The 17,893-nt window shown below is 38.5% G+C and overlaps 1 protein-coding gene across 2 annotated transcripts in view; it reads right to left on the reverse strand.

Moving 5' to 3' along the window:
* Nucleotides 1-17,893, reverse strand: part of LOC127641044 (slit homolog 1 protein-like) — a 67,573-nt gene that overhangs the window by 39,327 nt on the left and 10,353 nt on the right. For both annotated transcript variants that reach the window (XM_052123799.1, XM_052123798.1), the window contains exons 5-6: nt 295-366; nt 140-211 (exon numbers count right to left, since the gene is read on the reverse strand). In XM_052123799.1, the coding sequence (XP_051979759.1) occupies nt 140-211; nt 295-366 (144 nt within the window). The remainder of the gene's footprint in view (nt 1-139; nt 212-294; nt 367-17,893) is intronic.

Genomic DNA, 17,893 nt, shown 5'->3' on the forward strand with positions numbered 1-17,893 from the left:
GATAAAGTAGAAGTTATAGAAAATATACAATCCATATACAGTCTTTGCAGCTGTGAAATACAAGCAGAACAGCATCAGTATTTATAAAAGCACTTTTGTAGTTTCTTCCCTGTAACACTAATAAAGTGCGAGTACATACAGGACCTCCAAAACTCTCAATGCACGAAATGCTCCATCCTCAATGCATGTAATGTGGTTCCTGTCCAGCTGTCTGAGATCAAAGACAAACACACATATAAAAATATACACACATTTGATATCAAACAAAACATGGAGTGTGTTTGCATAACTCACAAGTTCTTGATGTCCGTGGCACCTCGAAATGCTCTCCTTGGTATGACCTGGATGACATTTTCACTTAAGTCCCTATCAGAAGAGTTTACAAAAAGATCTAATTAATATAAAGGAACATAAAGTGGCAAGTAAAAGTATGTGATCCTTTGGAATTAGCTTCTTTTCTGCATTAATTGGTCGTAGAATGTGATTTCAACTTCATCAAAGTATAGACAAACACAATGCTAAGCTAACAACACACAAAGAATTATAATCTTTCATGTCTTAATTGAACATATCCCCTTAAACATTCACCATGGAAAAAGTAAGTGAACCCTTGGATTTAATAACTGGTTGATCCTCCTGTGGAAGCAATAACCTCAAACAAGCATTTCCGGTAGCTGTGGATTAGACCTGCACAATGTTCAGAATGAATTCTCAACCATTCTTCCTTACAGAACTGCTTCAGCTCAGCCATATTCTTACAATGTCTGGTGTGAACGGCTCTCTTGAGGTCATTCCACAGCATCTCTATTGGGTTAAGATCTGGACTCTGACAGGGTCACTCCAAAAGGTTGATTTAATTATTTTTATTTTAAGCCATTCTGTAGTGGAATAACTGTGATGTTTAGGGTCAATGTCCTGCTGCATCACTCAACTTCTACTGAGCTTCATCTGGTCCACAGCCACCCTGACATTAACCTGTAGGATACCTTGATAAACTTGGGAATTAATTTTCCCTTGATGATGACAAGCAGTCCAGGCCATGAAGCAGCAAAGCAGCCCCAAATCATGATGCTCCCTCCACCATACTTTACCATTGGGATGATGATTTCATGTTGGTATGTGGTGCCCTTTTTACACCAATGTAGTGCTGCATGTTCTTCCCAAACAATTTAAACTTAGTTTCATCAGTCCTCAAAATATTTTCCCAGTAGCATTGTGAAGTGTCAAGGTGGTCTTTGGCAAACTTCAGGAATGCAGCAATGATTTTATTGGAAAGCAGCAACTTCTTCTGTGATGCCCTGCCATGGACACCATGTCTGTTTAATGTTTTCTGTATAGTAGACTCATGATCCGAGATGTTAACCAGTTCCAATGATTCCTTCAAATCTTTATCTGTCACTCTACGGTTCTTTTATACCTCATTGAGCATTCTGTGGTGTCCCGTTTGAGGCACCTTGGCTGGACGGCCACTTCTAGAGAGAGTACCCACAGTACTAAATCATCTCTATTTATAGACAATCTGTCTAACTGTTGAAAGATGAATATTAAGCTCTTCAAGATAACTTTGTAACCCTTTACAGCTTTATGCAAATCAATAATTCTTGAACGTAGGTCTTCGGAGATCTCTTTTTTATGACGCATGGTCCACGTCAGCAGATGCTTCTTGTGAATAACAAACTGAAAATGTTTGAGTGCTTTTTATGTCAAAGTAGCTCTAACCCACACCTCCAATCTCGTTTCATTAATTGGATGTCAGTTTTGCCAACTCCTGACTATAATTAGCTTTTGTTGATGTCTTAAGCCTAGGTGTTAGCTTACTTTATCCACAGCACTGTGAATGTTTAATGTATGTGTTCAATAAAGACATGAAAGATTATAATTGTTTTTGTGTTGTTAGCTTAAACACATTGTGTTTGTTTATAATTGTGACTTTAATGAAGATGAGATAAAAACTTTTTTACAAATGAATGCAGAAAACCAGCTAATTCTAAAGGTGTCAAATACTTTTTTTTGCTACTATATTTAGTCAAACTATTAAAATTTAACAAGAATACAAGCGTATTTCATCTGCAACCAAAAAAATCTAGACGTGATTTTTCTTTCCACTATGTAAAAGCTAATCATTTAGAGTGGCATATAAAGCGACTGCATTGATAATGTTGTGAAATATATGTATATAGCAAATCTAGCCATGCTCAGTGTTGTTCTGTAGCAGAGTAAATACATTTACATTCAATGAAAGAGCATCTGGATTCCTAAATGTCATCTCATTTATCCCCATCTGAAAACCATTGGTGACCTTTTCCTAATGCATGTGCTTTTTGCTTCAACTGCAAACTGCTGTTAAGTTTCCCTGCAATTGGTTAATGTTTGATGAAAGTCTTTCATGGTCTTTTAGGAAGAACAGGGAGCTCTTTTTCTTTGTTTAAAGCAGGGGTTGTCAACCTATGGCAGAAAGGTAGTCACTGGCACGTTAGTAATGGCGAGAGAGGAGTAGACTATTTTGTTTATATAAATTCCTGCATTCCAATCTACTTCTTGATGTAATCCTTCCTCGTGATCACGTAGCATGTTTTTATGAGCTGAATGGGAGGCTAAACAGTTAAAATATGACGAGACTGAAGTATACCCATCAGACTCGTGGAATGTGTGCAAGCCTTATTGTTTTGGTCAGGCTGCACAGATGACAGCCTACATACCATGTTCCATTTATTTCTTTTTGCTTTCGGAACAACACATGATGTAATGAAAACACCACTATTAATCCTTGAGATTTCCAACGAAATTCAAAGGGTTAGGCCAGGTCACGTTAGGTCAATTTAGGTTGGGTTAGGTTAGTTTAGGGTTATTCATTTTTCAGCATATTGGAGTGCATGTTGTATACTCACTCATTGACTCAATTGATACTGAGAATTTTGGGTGTGATATAATGTCGTTATTTTTGTGAATCAGTCTGGTGATGCTAGTGGCCCAGAAATTATTCACTCCATCTTTAAAATGAGCAATTTGAACAAAAACTTAAACCTAACTATTTAAGTGCTACCTCCTGACCTTTTTTTTCCATCCATCCATCCATCTTCAACCGCTTATCCGAAGTTGGGTCGCGGGGGCAGCTGCTCCAGCAAGGGGACCCAAACTTATCCCGAGCCACATTAACCAGCTCTGACTGGGGGACCCCGAGGCGTTCCCAGGCTAGTGTGGAGATGTAATCTCTCCACCTAATCCTGGGTCTTCCCCGAGGCCTCCTCCCAGCTGGACATGCCTGAAACAAGGGGGAATCCTTACCAGATGCCCAAACCACCTCAACTGACTCCTTTCGACGCAAAGGAGCAGTGGCTCTACTCCGAGCTTCTCACGGATGACTGAGCTCCTCACCCTATCTCTAAGGTAGAAGCCCGCCACCCTTCTGAGGAAGCCCATTTCGGCCGCTTGTACTCGTGACCTAGTTCTTTCAGTCATGACTCAGCCTACATGACCATAGGTGAGGGTAGGAACAAAAATTGACCGGTAGATCGAGAGCTTTGCCTTCCGGCTCAGCTCTCTTTTCGTGACAACGGTGCAATAGAGCGAGTGCAATACCGCCCCCGCTGCCCCGATTCTCCGGCCAACCTCCCGCTCCATTGTCCCCTCACTCGTGAACAAGACCCCGAGGTACTTGAACTCCTTCACTTGGGCCAATACCTCCTTCCCTACCTGGAGTACGCACCTTTTGTTTCAGTTAGGAAAAATCATTGATCCTCATATCATCGTGGATGGAATTGTGGGAGAGGTATTAAGTGCAGAGCCGAGTGGCTTAAGAACTCACGATTATTTTAACATGACAAAACAATTTGTGACCCGTAGGCTTGAAAGTGCACAGATTCACTTTAAAAGAAGGACCCAAGCCACATCTAGGGACCAGAATAAATTACAGACTGATCTCATGAAAATTACGTGACCATGGCGATAGTTTTGAAAATGAAATTATTTACATGGTTCATTAAAGGTATCGCGGCAGTTCTGAGGTGGAATCTCCACTGTGTGGCACTAAAAGCGTGTTAAATGTTCTCCCAAACAGATGCGGTTTTTAAGGTTCTAATCAACAAAAACACAACTGCTGAAGCAACCACGTCATTTCGTGGTGTCTCTATATACACTTTTGACTCACATGTCATCTCACATCACAGTTCTTTGAGTCACAAGTGAAACGCTCTATTAGTTGAGTGCAATTTCAATTCGCTCGAACAAGCAAGTAAATGTAGTTGATAACGTAGTTGTAATGCAAATGTTAAAATGTATCACCTTACAAGTCTAGTGTTTTGATGGCATATGATAGCATTGTGTGAAGAACAGGGCAACAAGTAATTAATAATCTGCCTTTCACTCATGGTTTGTGTGAAAGTCGTTGTTGTAGCTCCTCTAGTGTTACTTTTTCCAGGAAACTACCATGATCCATACAACAAGCCATGCAAAATGACAGTATTGTAATGTGATTCTATGAGACCAGATTGATATATTAGGAGGTAACAATTGCTTACTTCTTGTGTTTTTTTCAGATTGCTATCCGATTAAGTTAGATTAAAATTAAGTGGTTCTTATTTTTTTATTATTTACTGTTTACAAGCAGTGTGATCATGAAGAGTGTGCTGCATGTGTATTTTTTAAGTGTGTGTCGTTTCACAGTTACTGTGACAGCAACACTCAAACACAAGAAATTTAATTTCTATACTTTCTGCTCTATTTCACATACAGGTCAGGTCACTGAACCGATGCAATGAACCAGACACACAAGAAGAAATCTGTAATCAAGTGTGAAAAAATAGAGAGATTGTAGAAAGAATGTCTGTATTACATTAATCTGGGATTTGAAGCAATATCACAGAATATTTTGAAGACCTTATGAAATCAGGATTTGAGTTTTGTGGGTTTTTGTCCACATCTGTTAGCTTAGAGGTCAACTATATGCTAATGTATTTCTTAAAGTCAGGGCCGGCCCATGGGATTGTGGGGCCCAAGGTGAAATTATGAAAATTTATTTATTTTATTAATTTTTAAACAACTATAGAACCACTTCAAATGTGATAAGCAAGGTTTTACTTTAATAAAAACCACTAAAAAAGAAGCACTATACTGTATATATAGCTTTTTTTCCCAACATGAAGATGATAAAATGTACCTGCATGCATAAAAGAAATATGTGTATTTTAGGTGCCAAGTCACCATTTTATTACCTTATTTTGATCACCTTTCAACTTGTTTTCTAGAAGTACAAATAAACTAGTGTCTCAGTTATAATGAGTTCATGGAAACTGCAAGTATGATAATTACTGGGTAACATTTTACAATAAGGTTTGCATTAGGTATCATTAACAATGAATAATGGGCAATTCCAGTGTTATGGATGTGACATTTGCACTGAAAATATACAAATTAACTTAATATGTAAAGTACTCATTACCAGTATATCAAACAATTTATATGTATAATCATAGACACTTGCAGAACATGTAATATTTATTTTTTATTCATTACCGTTTTCACATAAATGCAGAAAAACCGGCGTTCCAGACGTGACATCTCTTCGAGACAATTGTGAAAGCAGCACATACATCATGAGAGAAAACCATCCAAAATCTGCAGACTTTGACCTCTGAGACACATTATATTATGTTTTAATACCCATCAAGGCTGCATGATGAATTGAAATAAGATAGAAATTGCCATTTTCCCATGGTATGGTTGACATTTTCGTGGAATTGCCCTAATACAATTTCACAGCATTTATTAATCTTGGCTAATGTCAATTTCTAAAAATACAATTGTTTATTGTTTGTTCATGTTAGTTCATATTGTATTAACTAATGTTAAAAATGGACTAGAATTTGTAGAAATTAACATTAAATAAGATTATTAAGTAATGTACATTGTTCGTTCATGTTAACTAGTTAACTAATGTTAACAAATACAACCATGGGGGAAGATGGCGCTGTAGTGTTCAGACGTAACCCAGTCGAGCTCCGGTAATGGTAATATTCGTTCATTTATTCTTTTAAGCCCCTGCTAACTTAGTAAACAGGTTGATTTCTTGTACAAGAACGAGTCAGGAAGAATATTTTTCAAAACTGTACAGTAGCAAATCCAGGAAGTAAAAAAAATTTAAAATCTACGAAAACGTGGACGGTCGAGGACCAGCAAGCTAACATGGAAGTCTCCACACCTGCCGATGAAGTGGAGCAGAATCTGCAACTAGCAATGGAAAAGATGACCAAGAACATCATGGGCGCAAGAGATGCTAAAGTTAGCTCGGTATTAGAAGCAATTCATGATCAAACAGCTCAACTTTAGATGATGAATCAGTGCATCAGCGATGCAGAGGGGACAATCGGTGGAGACCTTAACCACCTCAGTGGATGTAAATACAGCGGCCTTAGAAAAACAGGTGCATGAGCTGGCTGATCATGTCGACGACCTGGTGAACCGAGGAATCAGATGTAATGTGAGAATCATTGGTTTGCCTGAAGGGATGGAGGCATCGGATCCAGTATTATTTTTTGAGACGTGGATTACTGACTATCTCCATGTGACAACAAAATCAAGTTGGATTGGGCACACCGATCGCTGGCGCCAAAACCGAATTCGAATCAATGCCCTAGACCGGTGATTATGAAGTTTCACAATTTCATGGACAAGCAGCAAGTTTAATTAAGATTAATTGCTCATATTTTGATATCTTTATATCGGCAGTGTCTGAATTCCTTCCTGTCTAATAATACTGTGAAAGAAGCCACACTCTAGTTCCCAGCAATGATTTACTTTATGAATAAATTATGCAGATTACTGTGTAGCTTTACTTCATGCCGATATTAGATACACTGCAGTTATTTTATTTGTTTTCACTTTCAGTTATTTGTCTTTTTGTGATTATTCAGAGCTCATTTTATACGTAATATGAGGTTTTTAGTTTTCACCGTCATTGTGATTTGTGTTAAATGATCACGTCCACGCAGATTGCATGTTTTCCAGCATGTAAGCGCTCTAAAAACCATTGGACTGTGGAGAGATTCAAATAAAAAAATCAATAATGTTTAAATTCTATGACTTGTTCATATGCTTTGCTCGTGTTCGCAGGGCCCTGTCAGACACGCCTGAACATGTCTGCCTCCTTAAAAATCCATTGCACTCATCAAATCATTTCATGGGGTTTTTCACAACATGAAATAGTATTTTAGTTAAGCTGAATTCACTAAACAGTTGCACGAGTTTGGCACATTGTATTTCAGTGGAAAATCCTGCGTCTTATTAACAAATCACACACAATCCAATCGCGAAATGTACTTCAAAAGCGCTGTGATGTGAACATTTCAATGACGTCATTATAATTTAAATGGAATTTGATTAGCGCCATTATGCCTCTTTTCTAGTAAACTAGGCATATTATAGTATGTGTTTTATTCACAAAAGTCAGTGCTATTTGCCTGCCGCAATTAACGTTGCGCTATTGTAAGGATGAGGTAGGAGAGGATTCCATTTGCGGGTCTTTTTTCAAATACACCAAGTCATAAACATCAATCGTATTTGCGTCACAGGCTTTAGTCAAAACACATAAATCGGTCCACAGGCAAACAAATCAAAAACAGTAATCCAGAAAACATAAGCGAAGATCATAACAGGAGGTCTACACATAGGCATGGAAAAAAATGCTTGGTAAGGCAGTGGAACTGGCAATACTTTGCAAAGTGATACTGTGAGCACATGGCCTATATACATGGTGAATGACCAAACAGGAACTGGAGTCCTATGTAGACATATTGTGTGATAGTATCATATATATGGAGTGGTGGTGGCGTAGTGGGCTAAATTACATAACTGTTAATCAGAAGGCAGCTGGTTCGATCCCCACAGCCACCACCACCATTGTGTCCTTGAGCAAGGCACTCCAGGTTGCTCCAGGGGGATTGTCCCTGTAATAAGTGCACTGTAAGTTGCTTTCGATAAAAGCATCTGCCAAATGCATAAATGTAAATGTAATATAAATATTGAGTCAGGAGATCCTTGAAGACTTCATTGATGAAAGAGAGGAAAAGGGAAGGTGAGTTGGAGAGCCCGTACAGCAATAACAAGTATACGTAGTGCCCCCCTCGTAGGTGAGAAAAGCTGTTTTCCATTCATCACCCTCTCGTATTCTGATGACGTTGTAAGCAGATCTGTGGTCCAGTTTAGTGAAGTATCTGGCCTCTCGTAATTGTTCCAGGGAAGAAGGAATAAGTGATAGTGGATGGCGGTTCTTGACAGTAATTGCATTGAGTGCTCGATAGTCAATACAAGATATTAAGCTGCCATCTTACTCATCTAAGAAGAATGCAGATGCAGCAGGAGAAGTAGAGGGTCTAATAAATCCATAAGATAGGGTCTCGTCAATGGCCTTGGTCTCTGGGATGGACAGTGGGTAAACACGGCTCTTGGGTGGAGAAGTGTTAGGAAGAAGGTCCATAGCACAGTTGCAGGATCGATGAGGAGGTAACTGGGTGGCCTTCTCTTTACTAAAAACCTCCACTAAGTCAGCATACTCATTGAGGACATTGTTCGGCAATGAAGGAACATTCTCGGTGAGATGAGTTGTGCAGACTGTAAACCAGACAGTGAAGATGACAGTGGGGAAACCAACGGATTAAGTCCTTGCTCTTTCATGAAAACTGGGGTTTGTGAGCAGAAAACCAAGGATATCTGAGATTCACTGAGTTTCGTGGTGATGAAATGATTTCATCAATGTGAAGCAGACTGACGTGGAATTTTATAGGAAGAGTTTGATGAGTGATATAACCTTTACCGATGGGACAATCATCAACAGCAGTTACAGCAATTGGTGGTTCACACTTTTTCGTGGGGATGTTCAATTGCGAGTCTTGATGTATCCCATTAGCAGCAGCTCCAGAGTCAATTAATGCTGAGAAATTATATTCTTGGTTAGCGATGGACAAAATAATGGGTAGTGGCAAGCCTTGACTGATTGTTAGAGTATTAAACAGTGTGAAGAGATGATAGCAGGTTTGATGGGGCAGTTCGAACAGCGATGAACTGGTTCACCACAGCAGAAGCAGAGGTTATGGAGTAATTGTCTTCTACGTTCAGCTTGAGACTCACGAGTTAGTCCTATTTGCATAGCCTCCTTAAGTTGCTGCTGACTTGGTACTTAAACAGAGGTCGTAGGTACATGACATGGTAGGGAATCATGGTTGTGATCGTAAGAGATTGTCTAGTCTGATAGCAAAGGTAATGTACTGATAGAAGTCGAGGGAGTCATACTAATTCAGCCTGGAATTTAGCTGACAGACTAGAACAAAAATGTGTTTCAAAGCGATGTCATTAAACCCGCTCTGTGCTGCAAGAGTACGAAACTGTATGGCATGAACGAAACCAGATTTATTGCCATGCCATAGTTGAGTGAGCCAAGTTGCTGCATCCCTATTGAAAAACATCATGAATCAACATAGTAAAATGACTGTAAGATTGTTGAATACGTGCATCATGATCCCAAACAGCCATATCCCACTCTAATGCCATCCCAGTTAGCAAAGTCATGATAAATTTGCATTTCAACTTATCCTTATCCTTATTGGTGGCTTGTACCATTAGCGGCTGGTCTTGAAAACTTTGGAGCACCTCATTTATACCCGATGGTTAAAAGGAGTTGAGAGACATCCACTGGATCCGAGCCGGGCAAAGTATTCTGTAAGGATGAGGTTGGCTGAGAGGATTCCATTTGCAGGTCTTTATTCAAATACTCCAAGTAATAAACACCAATCGTAGTCGGGTCACAGGCTTAAGTCAAAACACACTGGTCATTGGGCAAACAAATCCAAAACAGTAATCCAAAAACATAAGTCTAGAAAACATAAGCAAAGATCAGTTCCCACCCACTCTTTCAGCCATCTTGGTTCCGGAAGTATATTTCCCATTCATTTCTTCCATAGGGATTTTTATAAAATCATTCATAAGAGTTCTAAGCCATAAACCAAACCAACCAGCTCCGAGGTGAATCACAATTTTACAAAATTTGATTTGAAGTAAAAAAAATGAAAATTGGGACAAAACACTTATATAAAGGAATGAACTACAATCCCATGAAGCATTGCAAATGACAAAATAATAAAAAACAATTGAAAAATATAAAACTATTGATTTAAAGTTGTTGATTATAAGCATAGACACAATATATTTAATATTTTTGATAATATTAAATATTCATACAGGCATATGCAAAAGTTTAGGCACCCCTGACAATTTCCATGATTTTCATTTATAAATAATTGGGTGTTTGGATCAGCAATTTCATTTTGATCTATCAAATAACTGAAGGACACAGTAATATTTCAGTAGTGAAATGGTTTATTGGATGAACAGAAAATGTGCAATATGCATCAAAACGAAATTAGACAGGTGCATAAATTTGGGCACTCCAACAGAAATATCACATCAATATTTAGTTGAGCCTCCTTTAGCAGAAATAACAGCCTCTAGACGCTTCCTATAGCCTGTAATGAGTGTCTGGATTCTGGATGAAGGTATTTTGGACCATTCCTCCTTGCAAAACATCTCCAGTTCAGTTAGGTTTGATGGTTGCCGACAATGGACAGCCCGCTTCAAATCACCCACAGATTTTCAAAGATATTCAGGTCTGTGGAATGGGATGACCATTCCAGAACATTGTACTTGTTCCTCTGCATAAATGCCAGAGTAGATTTTGAGCAGTGTTTTGGGTAGTTGTCTTGTTGAAATATCCAGCCCCGGCATAACTTCAACTTTGTGACAGATTCCTCTACATTATTCTCAAGTATCTGCTAATATTGTGTGGAATCCATGCAACCCTCAACTTTAACAAGATTCCCAGTACTGGCTCTGGCCACACAGCCCGACAGCATGATGGAACCTCCACCAAATTTTACTGTGGGTAGCAAGTGTTTGTCTTGGAACGCTGTAGTCTTTTGTTGCCATGCATAACGCCCCTTGTTATGACCAAATAACTCCAACTTTGTTTCATCAGTCCACAGCACCTTCTCCAAAATGAAGCTGGCTTGTCCAAATGTGCGTTTGCATACCTCAAGCGACTCTGTTTGTGGCGTGTGTGCAGAAAAGGCTTCTACCGAATCACTCTCCCGTACAGCTGTTCCTTGTGCAAAGTACGCTGAATTGTTGAACGATGCACAGTGACACCATCTGCAGCAAGATCATGTTGTAGGTCTTTGGAGGTGGTCTGTGGGCTGTTTTTGACCGTTCTCACCATCCTTCACCTTTGCCTCTCCGATATTTTACTTGGCCTGCCACTTCTGGCCTTAACAAGAACTGTGCCTGTGGTCTTCCATTTCCTCACTATATTCCTCACAGTGGACACTGACAGCTTAAATCTCTGCTATAGCTTTTTGTAGCCTTCCCCTAAACCATTATGTTGAACAATCTTTGTTTTCAGGTCATTTGAGAGTTGTTTTGAGGCCCCTATGTTGCCACTCTTCAGAGGAGAGTGAAAGAGAACAACAACTTGCAATTGGCCACCTTAAATACCTTTTCTCATGATTGGATGCACCTGTCTATGAAGTTCAAGGCTTAATGAGCTCACCAAACCAATTGTGTGTTCCAATTAATCAGTGCTAGGTAGTTACAGGTATTCAAATCAACAAAATGGCAAGGGTGCCCAAATTTATGCACCTGTCTAATTTCGTTTTGATGCATATTGCACATTTTACGTTAATCCAATGAACCTCATTTCACTACTGAAATATTACTGTGTCCTTCAGTGATTTGATAGATCAAAATTAAATTGCTGATCCAAACACCCAATTATTTATAAATGAAAATCATGGAAATTGTCAGGGGTGCCTAAACTTTTGCATGTATGTATAAAAATATATAAGTAGTTTGAGAGTGTAGATAGGCCGACTCGATTACATCATTCACAGTGCATCATGGAAGTGAGCTGTTGCTGCAGAGCTCTTTTGGTGCACTTTGTTTGATTGTGATTCACATGAAAATCGTTCGCAAAGCCGTTCTGACATAAATTCTCAGATTCATGAAAACAATTTCATTACTGTCCCACGTAGGTATTAACAGCATTTACTAGCGAGTCTGGTGACATCCTTATGTGGCGTTTTCATGGGCATGGATGATGATGATAATTGTAAATGAATGTGCACATGCCCCCATTTACGAATGTTTTGAATTCACTAACATACCAACATTTTCCTAACAAATTAGGAGAGTACAAAGCATTTGTGAATCCGGTGGAAAGTCTTCGGGAAGGTCCATTTTACGCGCAAATTACTCCGAATTTACTCATAAATTTACGAAAGTTTCAAGAATGAGGCCCATGATTTATTTATTTTTTTAAATGAAGTTGAAACAACATAGACTGATGGCAACAGTAGAAGCATATATCATCGATTAACAACCTCAGTGTTAACGTTAGGGCTGTTTTGAATGGTTTACAACTTATCATTAAAAATACATTTTTCTATGGAAAAACATTTATGGGATTTTTGCTTCCAGACTGCTTCCAGAACCAGACTGCTGCGATAAATTACTTGCTGCAGAAAGGGGAATTTTAATTTTATTTGGGATGTTTGTGTATATTTTCAACTGATCAAGGCAGCAGTAATTCATCAAATGATGATCAAATAATGGAGAAAAGTGTTATAACCAGGCATGTATCCAGATGCAGCGTAAAATCAAGTGCACTTTTGACATTTTAAAGAGACAATTTGGGTGCATGGATCACAGTGGTGAAGTGATGCAATACAGTCTCCAGATTGCAGAAGTCTGCAGCATCTTCCACAAACTCTCAGAACTAGCCTAAAAGCTTTAGAATTTCTGCTCTAGAGAGCAAACCAAACCAAACACATTTTATTGACTGTCATCAACACATGCTATTTTCAGCATTACTACTGGGCCTATGGGATCTGGGGAAAGGCATCCCCTGGTTCCACATTCACTTGCATAAGATGCTTTTATCAGTGCTTTAACTCCTCTACCTATCTCTGCTCAGTTTAAAGCAAAGGCATGCAACAGTAATCCTTCCCATAAGAAAGAGAAATTCTAAATGAGACCTCTTTAATATCTCAGTTGTTTATCCAAAACAACAATGAGATGAAATGGAGAGCAAATTGAGAAATCTCAATGTGAACTCCAATATTTCTCATCAAATTATAACAAAACCAAACTATCTGATCTATGCAATCCACGTTAATCCACGCAAAAATACTGCAAGAATGGAACATATCCATCCATAGAAAAACTTGAGGAAAGGCAGCTCAACCTCAGTTGCCTCCACTTCTGAGACTGCCAATCCACACATCTTTTCGCGGGGCTCGTTGTGTATGACACTGCAGAGACCCACAGCACTGGAGGCTCATGCTACTCTCCGCAATCCATGCACAACTTACCACGTGGCCTATTGAGAGCGAGAACCCCTAATCGGTGAGGTTACCCCATGTGACTCTACCCTCCCTAGCAACCGGGCCAATTTGGTTGCTTAGGAGTCCTGGCTGGAGTCACTCAGCATGACCTGGATTCAAACTCGTGACTCCAGGGGTGGTAGTCAGGGTCAATTCTCACTGAGTAACCCAGGATCGTTAATTCGGCTAAAATACTGCAAGTATGGAACATATCCATCCTTAGAAAAACTCAAGGAAAGGGAGCTAAACCTCCTCCTAAACCCTAGGAAGAAAATTCCTCCCTGAGTGTGGGATCAATGTTCCCCAGGAAACCCCTTTAATCAACTCTGTTGCTGAGGAAGTTCAGCTTGCATTTGCTGCGGTCCCAACCTGGCTAACATCCAGGGGTGACAGCAAACAGTACTGAGAGTAAGACTGCACAAACTCAGCAAATATTACACTCCATACATCTTTTATTTGAAAGGAGACTAGTAGAAGAGCACAAAAGAAGCATGAGAGGAAAAGTTTCAGCAACATTGTAGGATCCGAGAGACTGTCTAGTCACACTGGCTTTCTTTTGTTAGTCGTCTTCTTTCTAACATTTGTCTTTTTGTGCTTGACGTGTTGTTGGCAGAGTGATATTAAATGTTAGCAAAGGGGAAACTCATTCATCAGAGCTTAAAGACAGCTCTAAAATTATGCTAAATAGATCGAACCACAAGATTTAGCATGAAAATCGAAATTCATCAAATTATTTGTATATTCCTACGAAAATAACAGACAACTTAACAATATATTAATATCAATGTCTGAATGAAAGTAGGGTCATAGTGGGGTCACCCTTTGCAACAGCATAAATCCATCTTAAAAGAGTCAAAAAAATCACAGTAGCAAACAAAGCAGTTTACAACAGTTAGACAATGCCTACTTTCTTAAACTGTAAACGTGCAAAAATGTCAATTTGTTTCAAGGGACGAAATTTGGCGCACAAAACATGCTGACAAACACAAGGTTCACCATTAGGGATCCAATTGCTTTGCCTATTTATTCCAAATGTTACTCAACTACTTACGCAAATATTTTGTTTTATCTTCAATGTGCTAATATTTATTAACCCCTTAAACTCTGGTGCATTTTTGGGCTGCCATACACAATTTTTCACAATCAAATTTAAAAGCTCACCATTCACACATACTGTAGACCAATTGCAAAACATTGGTGTAATTTTTCAGAGAACCGCCTAAATAAAACAAATAAAAGAATCCAATTATTCATAAATAATATTGATAACATATATAAATAAAATAAAAAAAGAATCCTAACTTTGTAAGCATGTAATTCTGGTTCTATTCACTCTACCACACTTTGGAAAGTCTAATTTGTTTTTATTTTTATATCCCCTTTTCTCCCAATTTGGAATGCCCAATTCCCACTACTTTCTAGGTCCTCGTGGTGGCGCGTTTACTCGCCGGAGTAAAAGGGGCGGAGGACAAATCTCAGTTGCCTCCGCTTCTGAGACCGCTAATCCACACATCTTTTCGCGGGGCTCATTGTGAATGACACTGCAGAGACCCACAGCACTGGAGGCTCATGCTACTCTCCGCAATCCATGCACAATTTAACACGTGCCCTCTTGAGAGCGAGAACCCCTAATCGCGACCACGATGAGGTTACCCCATGTGATTATACACGCCCTAGCAACCGGACCAATTTGGTTGCTTAGGAGACCTGTCTGGAGTCACTCAGCATGAACTGGATTCAAACTCGCATCTCCAGGGGTGGTAGTCAGGGTCAGTTCTCACTGAGTAACCCAGGCTCCAACGAAAAGTCTAATTTTATTTCACTAGATGGCCGAAAGCACTAGATTTTTCTCTATCACATTCCATCCCAATATACAGATCTGAAATGTTGGTGGCGCTCTAATTTTCAACATGAATATTTTGAGGCCTTAATTTGTTATTTCAAGTAACACAAATGCAGAAGTGATGGTTATCCTTGAAAATTTCAGATCAGAATCTTTCAAATGATAACTCATATACCAGATTATGTATACGGAGACCTTGTTGTTTTAATATAATATAGCACCCTCATAGAGTTTAAGGTGTTAATGCATTCATTTTAACTCTGTAACAGTTTACGGTTCAACTAAGAATGGCTGGTGCAACTAACATATGACAACTTCATGACAACTTGTAATAATTTGTACTAGATAACGAAATCGTAAGATATTGAATGTCTTGGCTCATATGAAAATGTACAACTTTTATTCCCATAAAAAAACAACAAACATAATCTCAAATCAACATCATACAGGCTTCAAAATTTAGCTGGCCTCCTATCCAAGGAAACATCACTGAACAAATTTGGTTACTGCTTCCATATTTATTTATGCAATACAAATGACTGAAGTATTTCAATGGCCTGTAATACGCTTCCTTCATCTCGTTTCAAACCCCAATGTTTCCTTTCTTTTATGGTACACAATAGTGTTTTCCTATTCAAATCATGGTGTATGTTTATGGTTTGGGTAAGAGATTAGACTTTATGGTTGGGTTTAGATTAGGTGTTAAGCTTGTGTTAAACCAACTTGTACAATTTCGGCATCCCATTCTATTATTATATCGTGTCATGACCATAAGTAGCGGTTTATTGCAGCAATTGCTCAAAGAAATTGTCAAGTTCTTTCAATCCATATAAAAATGTACCATGGTGACCATAGTTTCCAGCAAAAAGCAATTACAGGGTGTATTACAGGTTGTGCTGCAGTTTGCCAGAGAGGGTTCTGTTTGCATCTTGCGAGACTACTACAAGACACGCCCACTACACATTACGCCCCGCCAAATAACCAGCGAAATCCTGAAGACTTAGAACTGTTGGATGGCAGATTCATACACGGTTGTGTTTATTTGGAGTCTCGCAGTAACCCTACACCTTCAACTATCCATAACGTTTAACCTAACCATATAACCACAAACATTTTAAAATAAAAAGTTTGTAAAAATTATTAAATATACCGCACATTAAAAGTTATTTTAAATTCAATCTTAACGCCGTATCACTAGGTGATGACAGTGAGGCGAAATAGAATGAAAGGGAAGTGGAAAAGAAGCTAACTGTATGTTAAGCTAATAGGCTAACCAATGAACTTGTTAGCTAACTGGAGAAAACAGAACAGATAAAAGATTATTTTACCATTTATATCATAACAGTGAAAGATAAGTGTTTATAAAGTCAATAAAGTGAATAAAATGCACGGTTGTTGTGCAACTAGTGTTCATTTCACCAGGAAACTGTGGCGAAATGTAGAACGAGGCATGTAAATCTGAATTTACTATAGTTATAATACTATAATTGTGTTCTATGAGACTAGGTTGGTTTAAAAGCTGAAATATGGAGGTTGAATTTATGTTAAAGCAATTATGTTAATTCATCTGGACAAAAATGTCTCGCCACATCCTTTCTTTGTATCCTTGCACGGACGCGCTCAGAATCAACAAGATAACGGTACACGTCTTGATAAGTTACTTCAGGTAAATATTTGATGTTCTTTGAGAAAACATTTTTGTCTTATTTAAAGGATCCGCTAATGGCACCTCATTGTTTATTTTCAAAGTGTGCATATATCGTAATTGTTCTGTTTTAGCTAGACAGTACATGCTAGTCATTAGCTTTGATCATTCTGGATTATAAAGATGACGGAAATGCTTCGGGACCAGACTTGCACAGTAGCATTCAAATTCCTTTGTTGTCGTTTATGTCCTTGCAATAATGGGCTATGAAATTCTGTTCCATTTTAATTGAACACTCTGAAGAGTAATTAGCATTTTCTATTTCATAGTTTTTTTCTTAGAAACATAAACTAATTCATAGCCAAGTTCACGATCGGTTAGCACAGGTGACAGGGTTGAGGTCAAATCTACATACTAATAAGAAACTATCACAATTAGCAAGCGCCACTGTGTTTTTCACTCCTAATTAAGTCTGTTAATTAATTGTGCATGGAGAATGCCACCTTGGTGCCAATTAGCTCTTTAAAGCTAGTCTAATGAATATTTGCAAAATAAGAGACTATTACTGTTCTCAAGAACTACTGTAGATCTTTGCTTTATTTAAATGAATAGTTCACACAAAATGAAAACACTTTAGACTGAATTCATGACAGAATGTTCATTTTTGTGTAAACAATACATTTGAATTTGTACCTATAAATTTCCAAAGTTGGAACTAGAAAATAAAAAACTGTATTAGGTTTGTTACAATCATCCATCGTGACTCATATTATCATAAACCAATAATTCCTGAGTTTTACCAAAGACAAATCAGTTCCAGTCTGTCCCCAACGGGGAAAGACATTATTATTTTCATTTACAATAGTAGACATCTTTACCTAAAGGCATGTGTGTGTGGGTAGGTGGGGGTGTTCATAGACAAATTGACTACACAGGCTGTATCCATATGGCAACTCGCTAATGAAGTAACGTGTGAAATGGCAT

This window comes from Xyrauchen texanus, chromosome 50 (assembly GCF_025860055.1).
Source record: "Xyrauchen texanus isolate HMW12.3.18 chromosome 50, RBS_HiC_50CHRs, whole genome shotgun sequence".
In the NCBI taxonomy this organism is placed as follows: Eukaryota; Metazoa; Chordata; class Actinopteri; order Cypriniformes; family Catostomidae; genus Xyrauchen; species Xyrauchen texanus.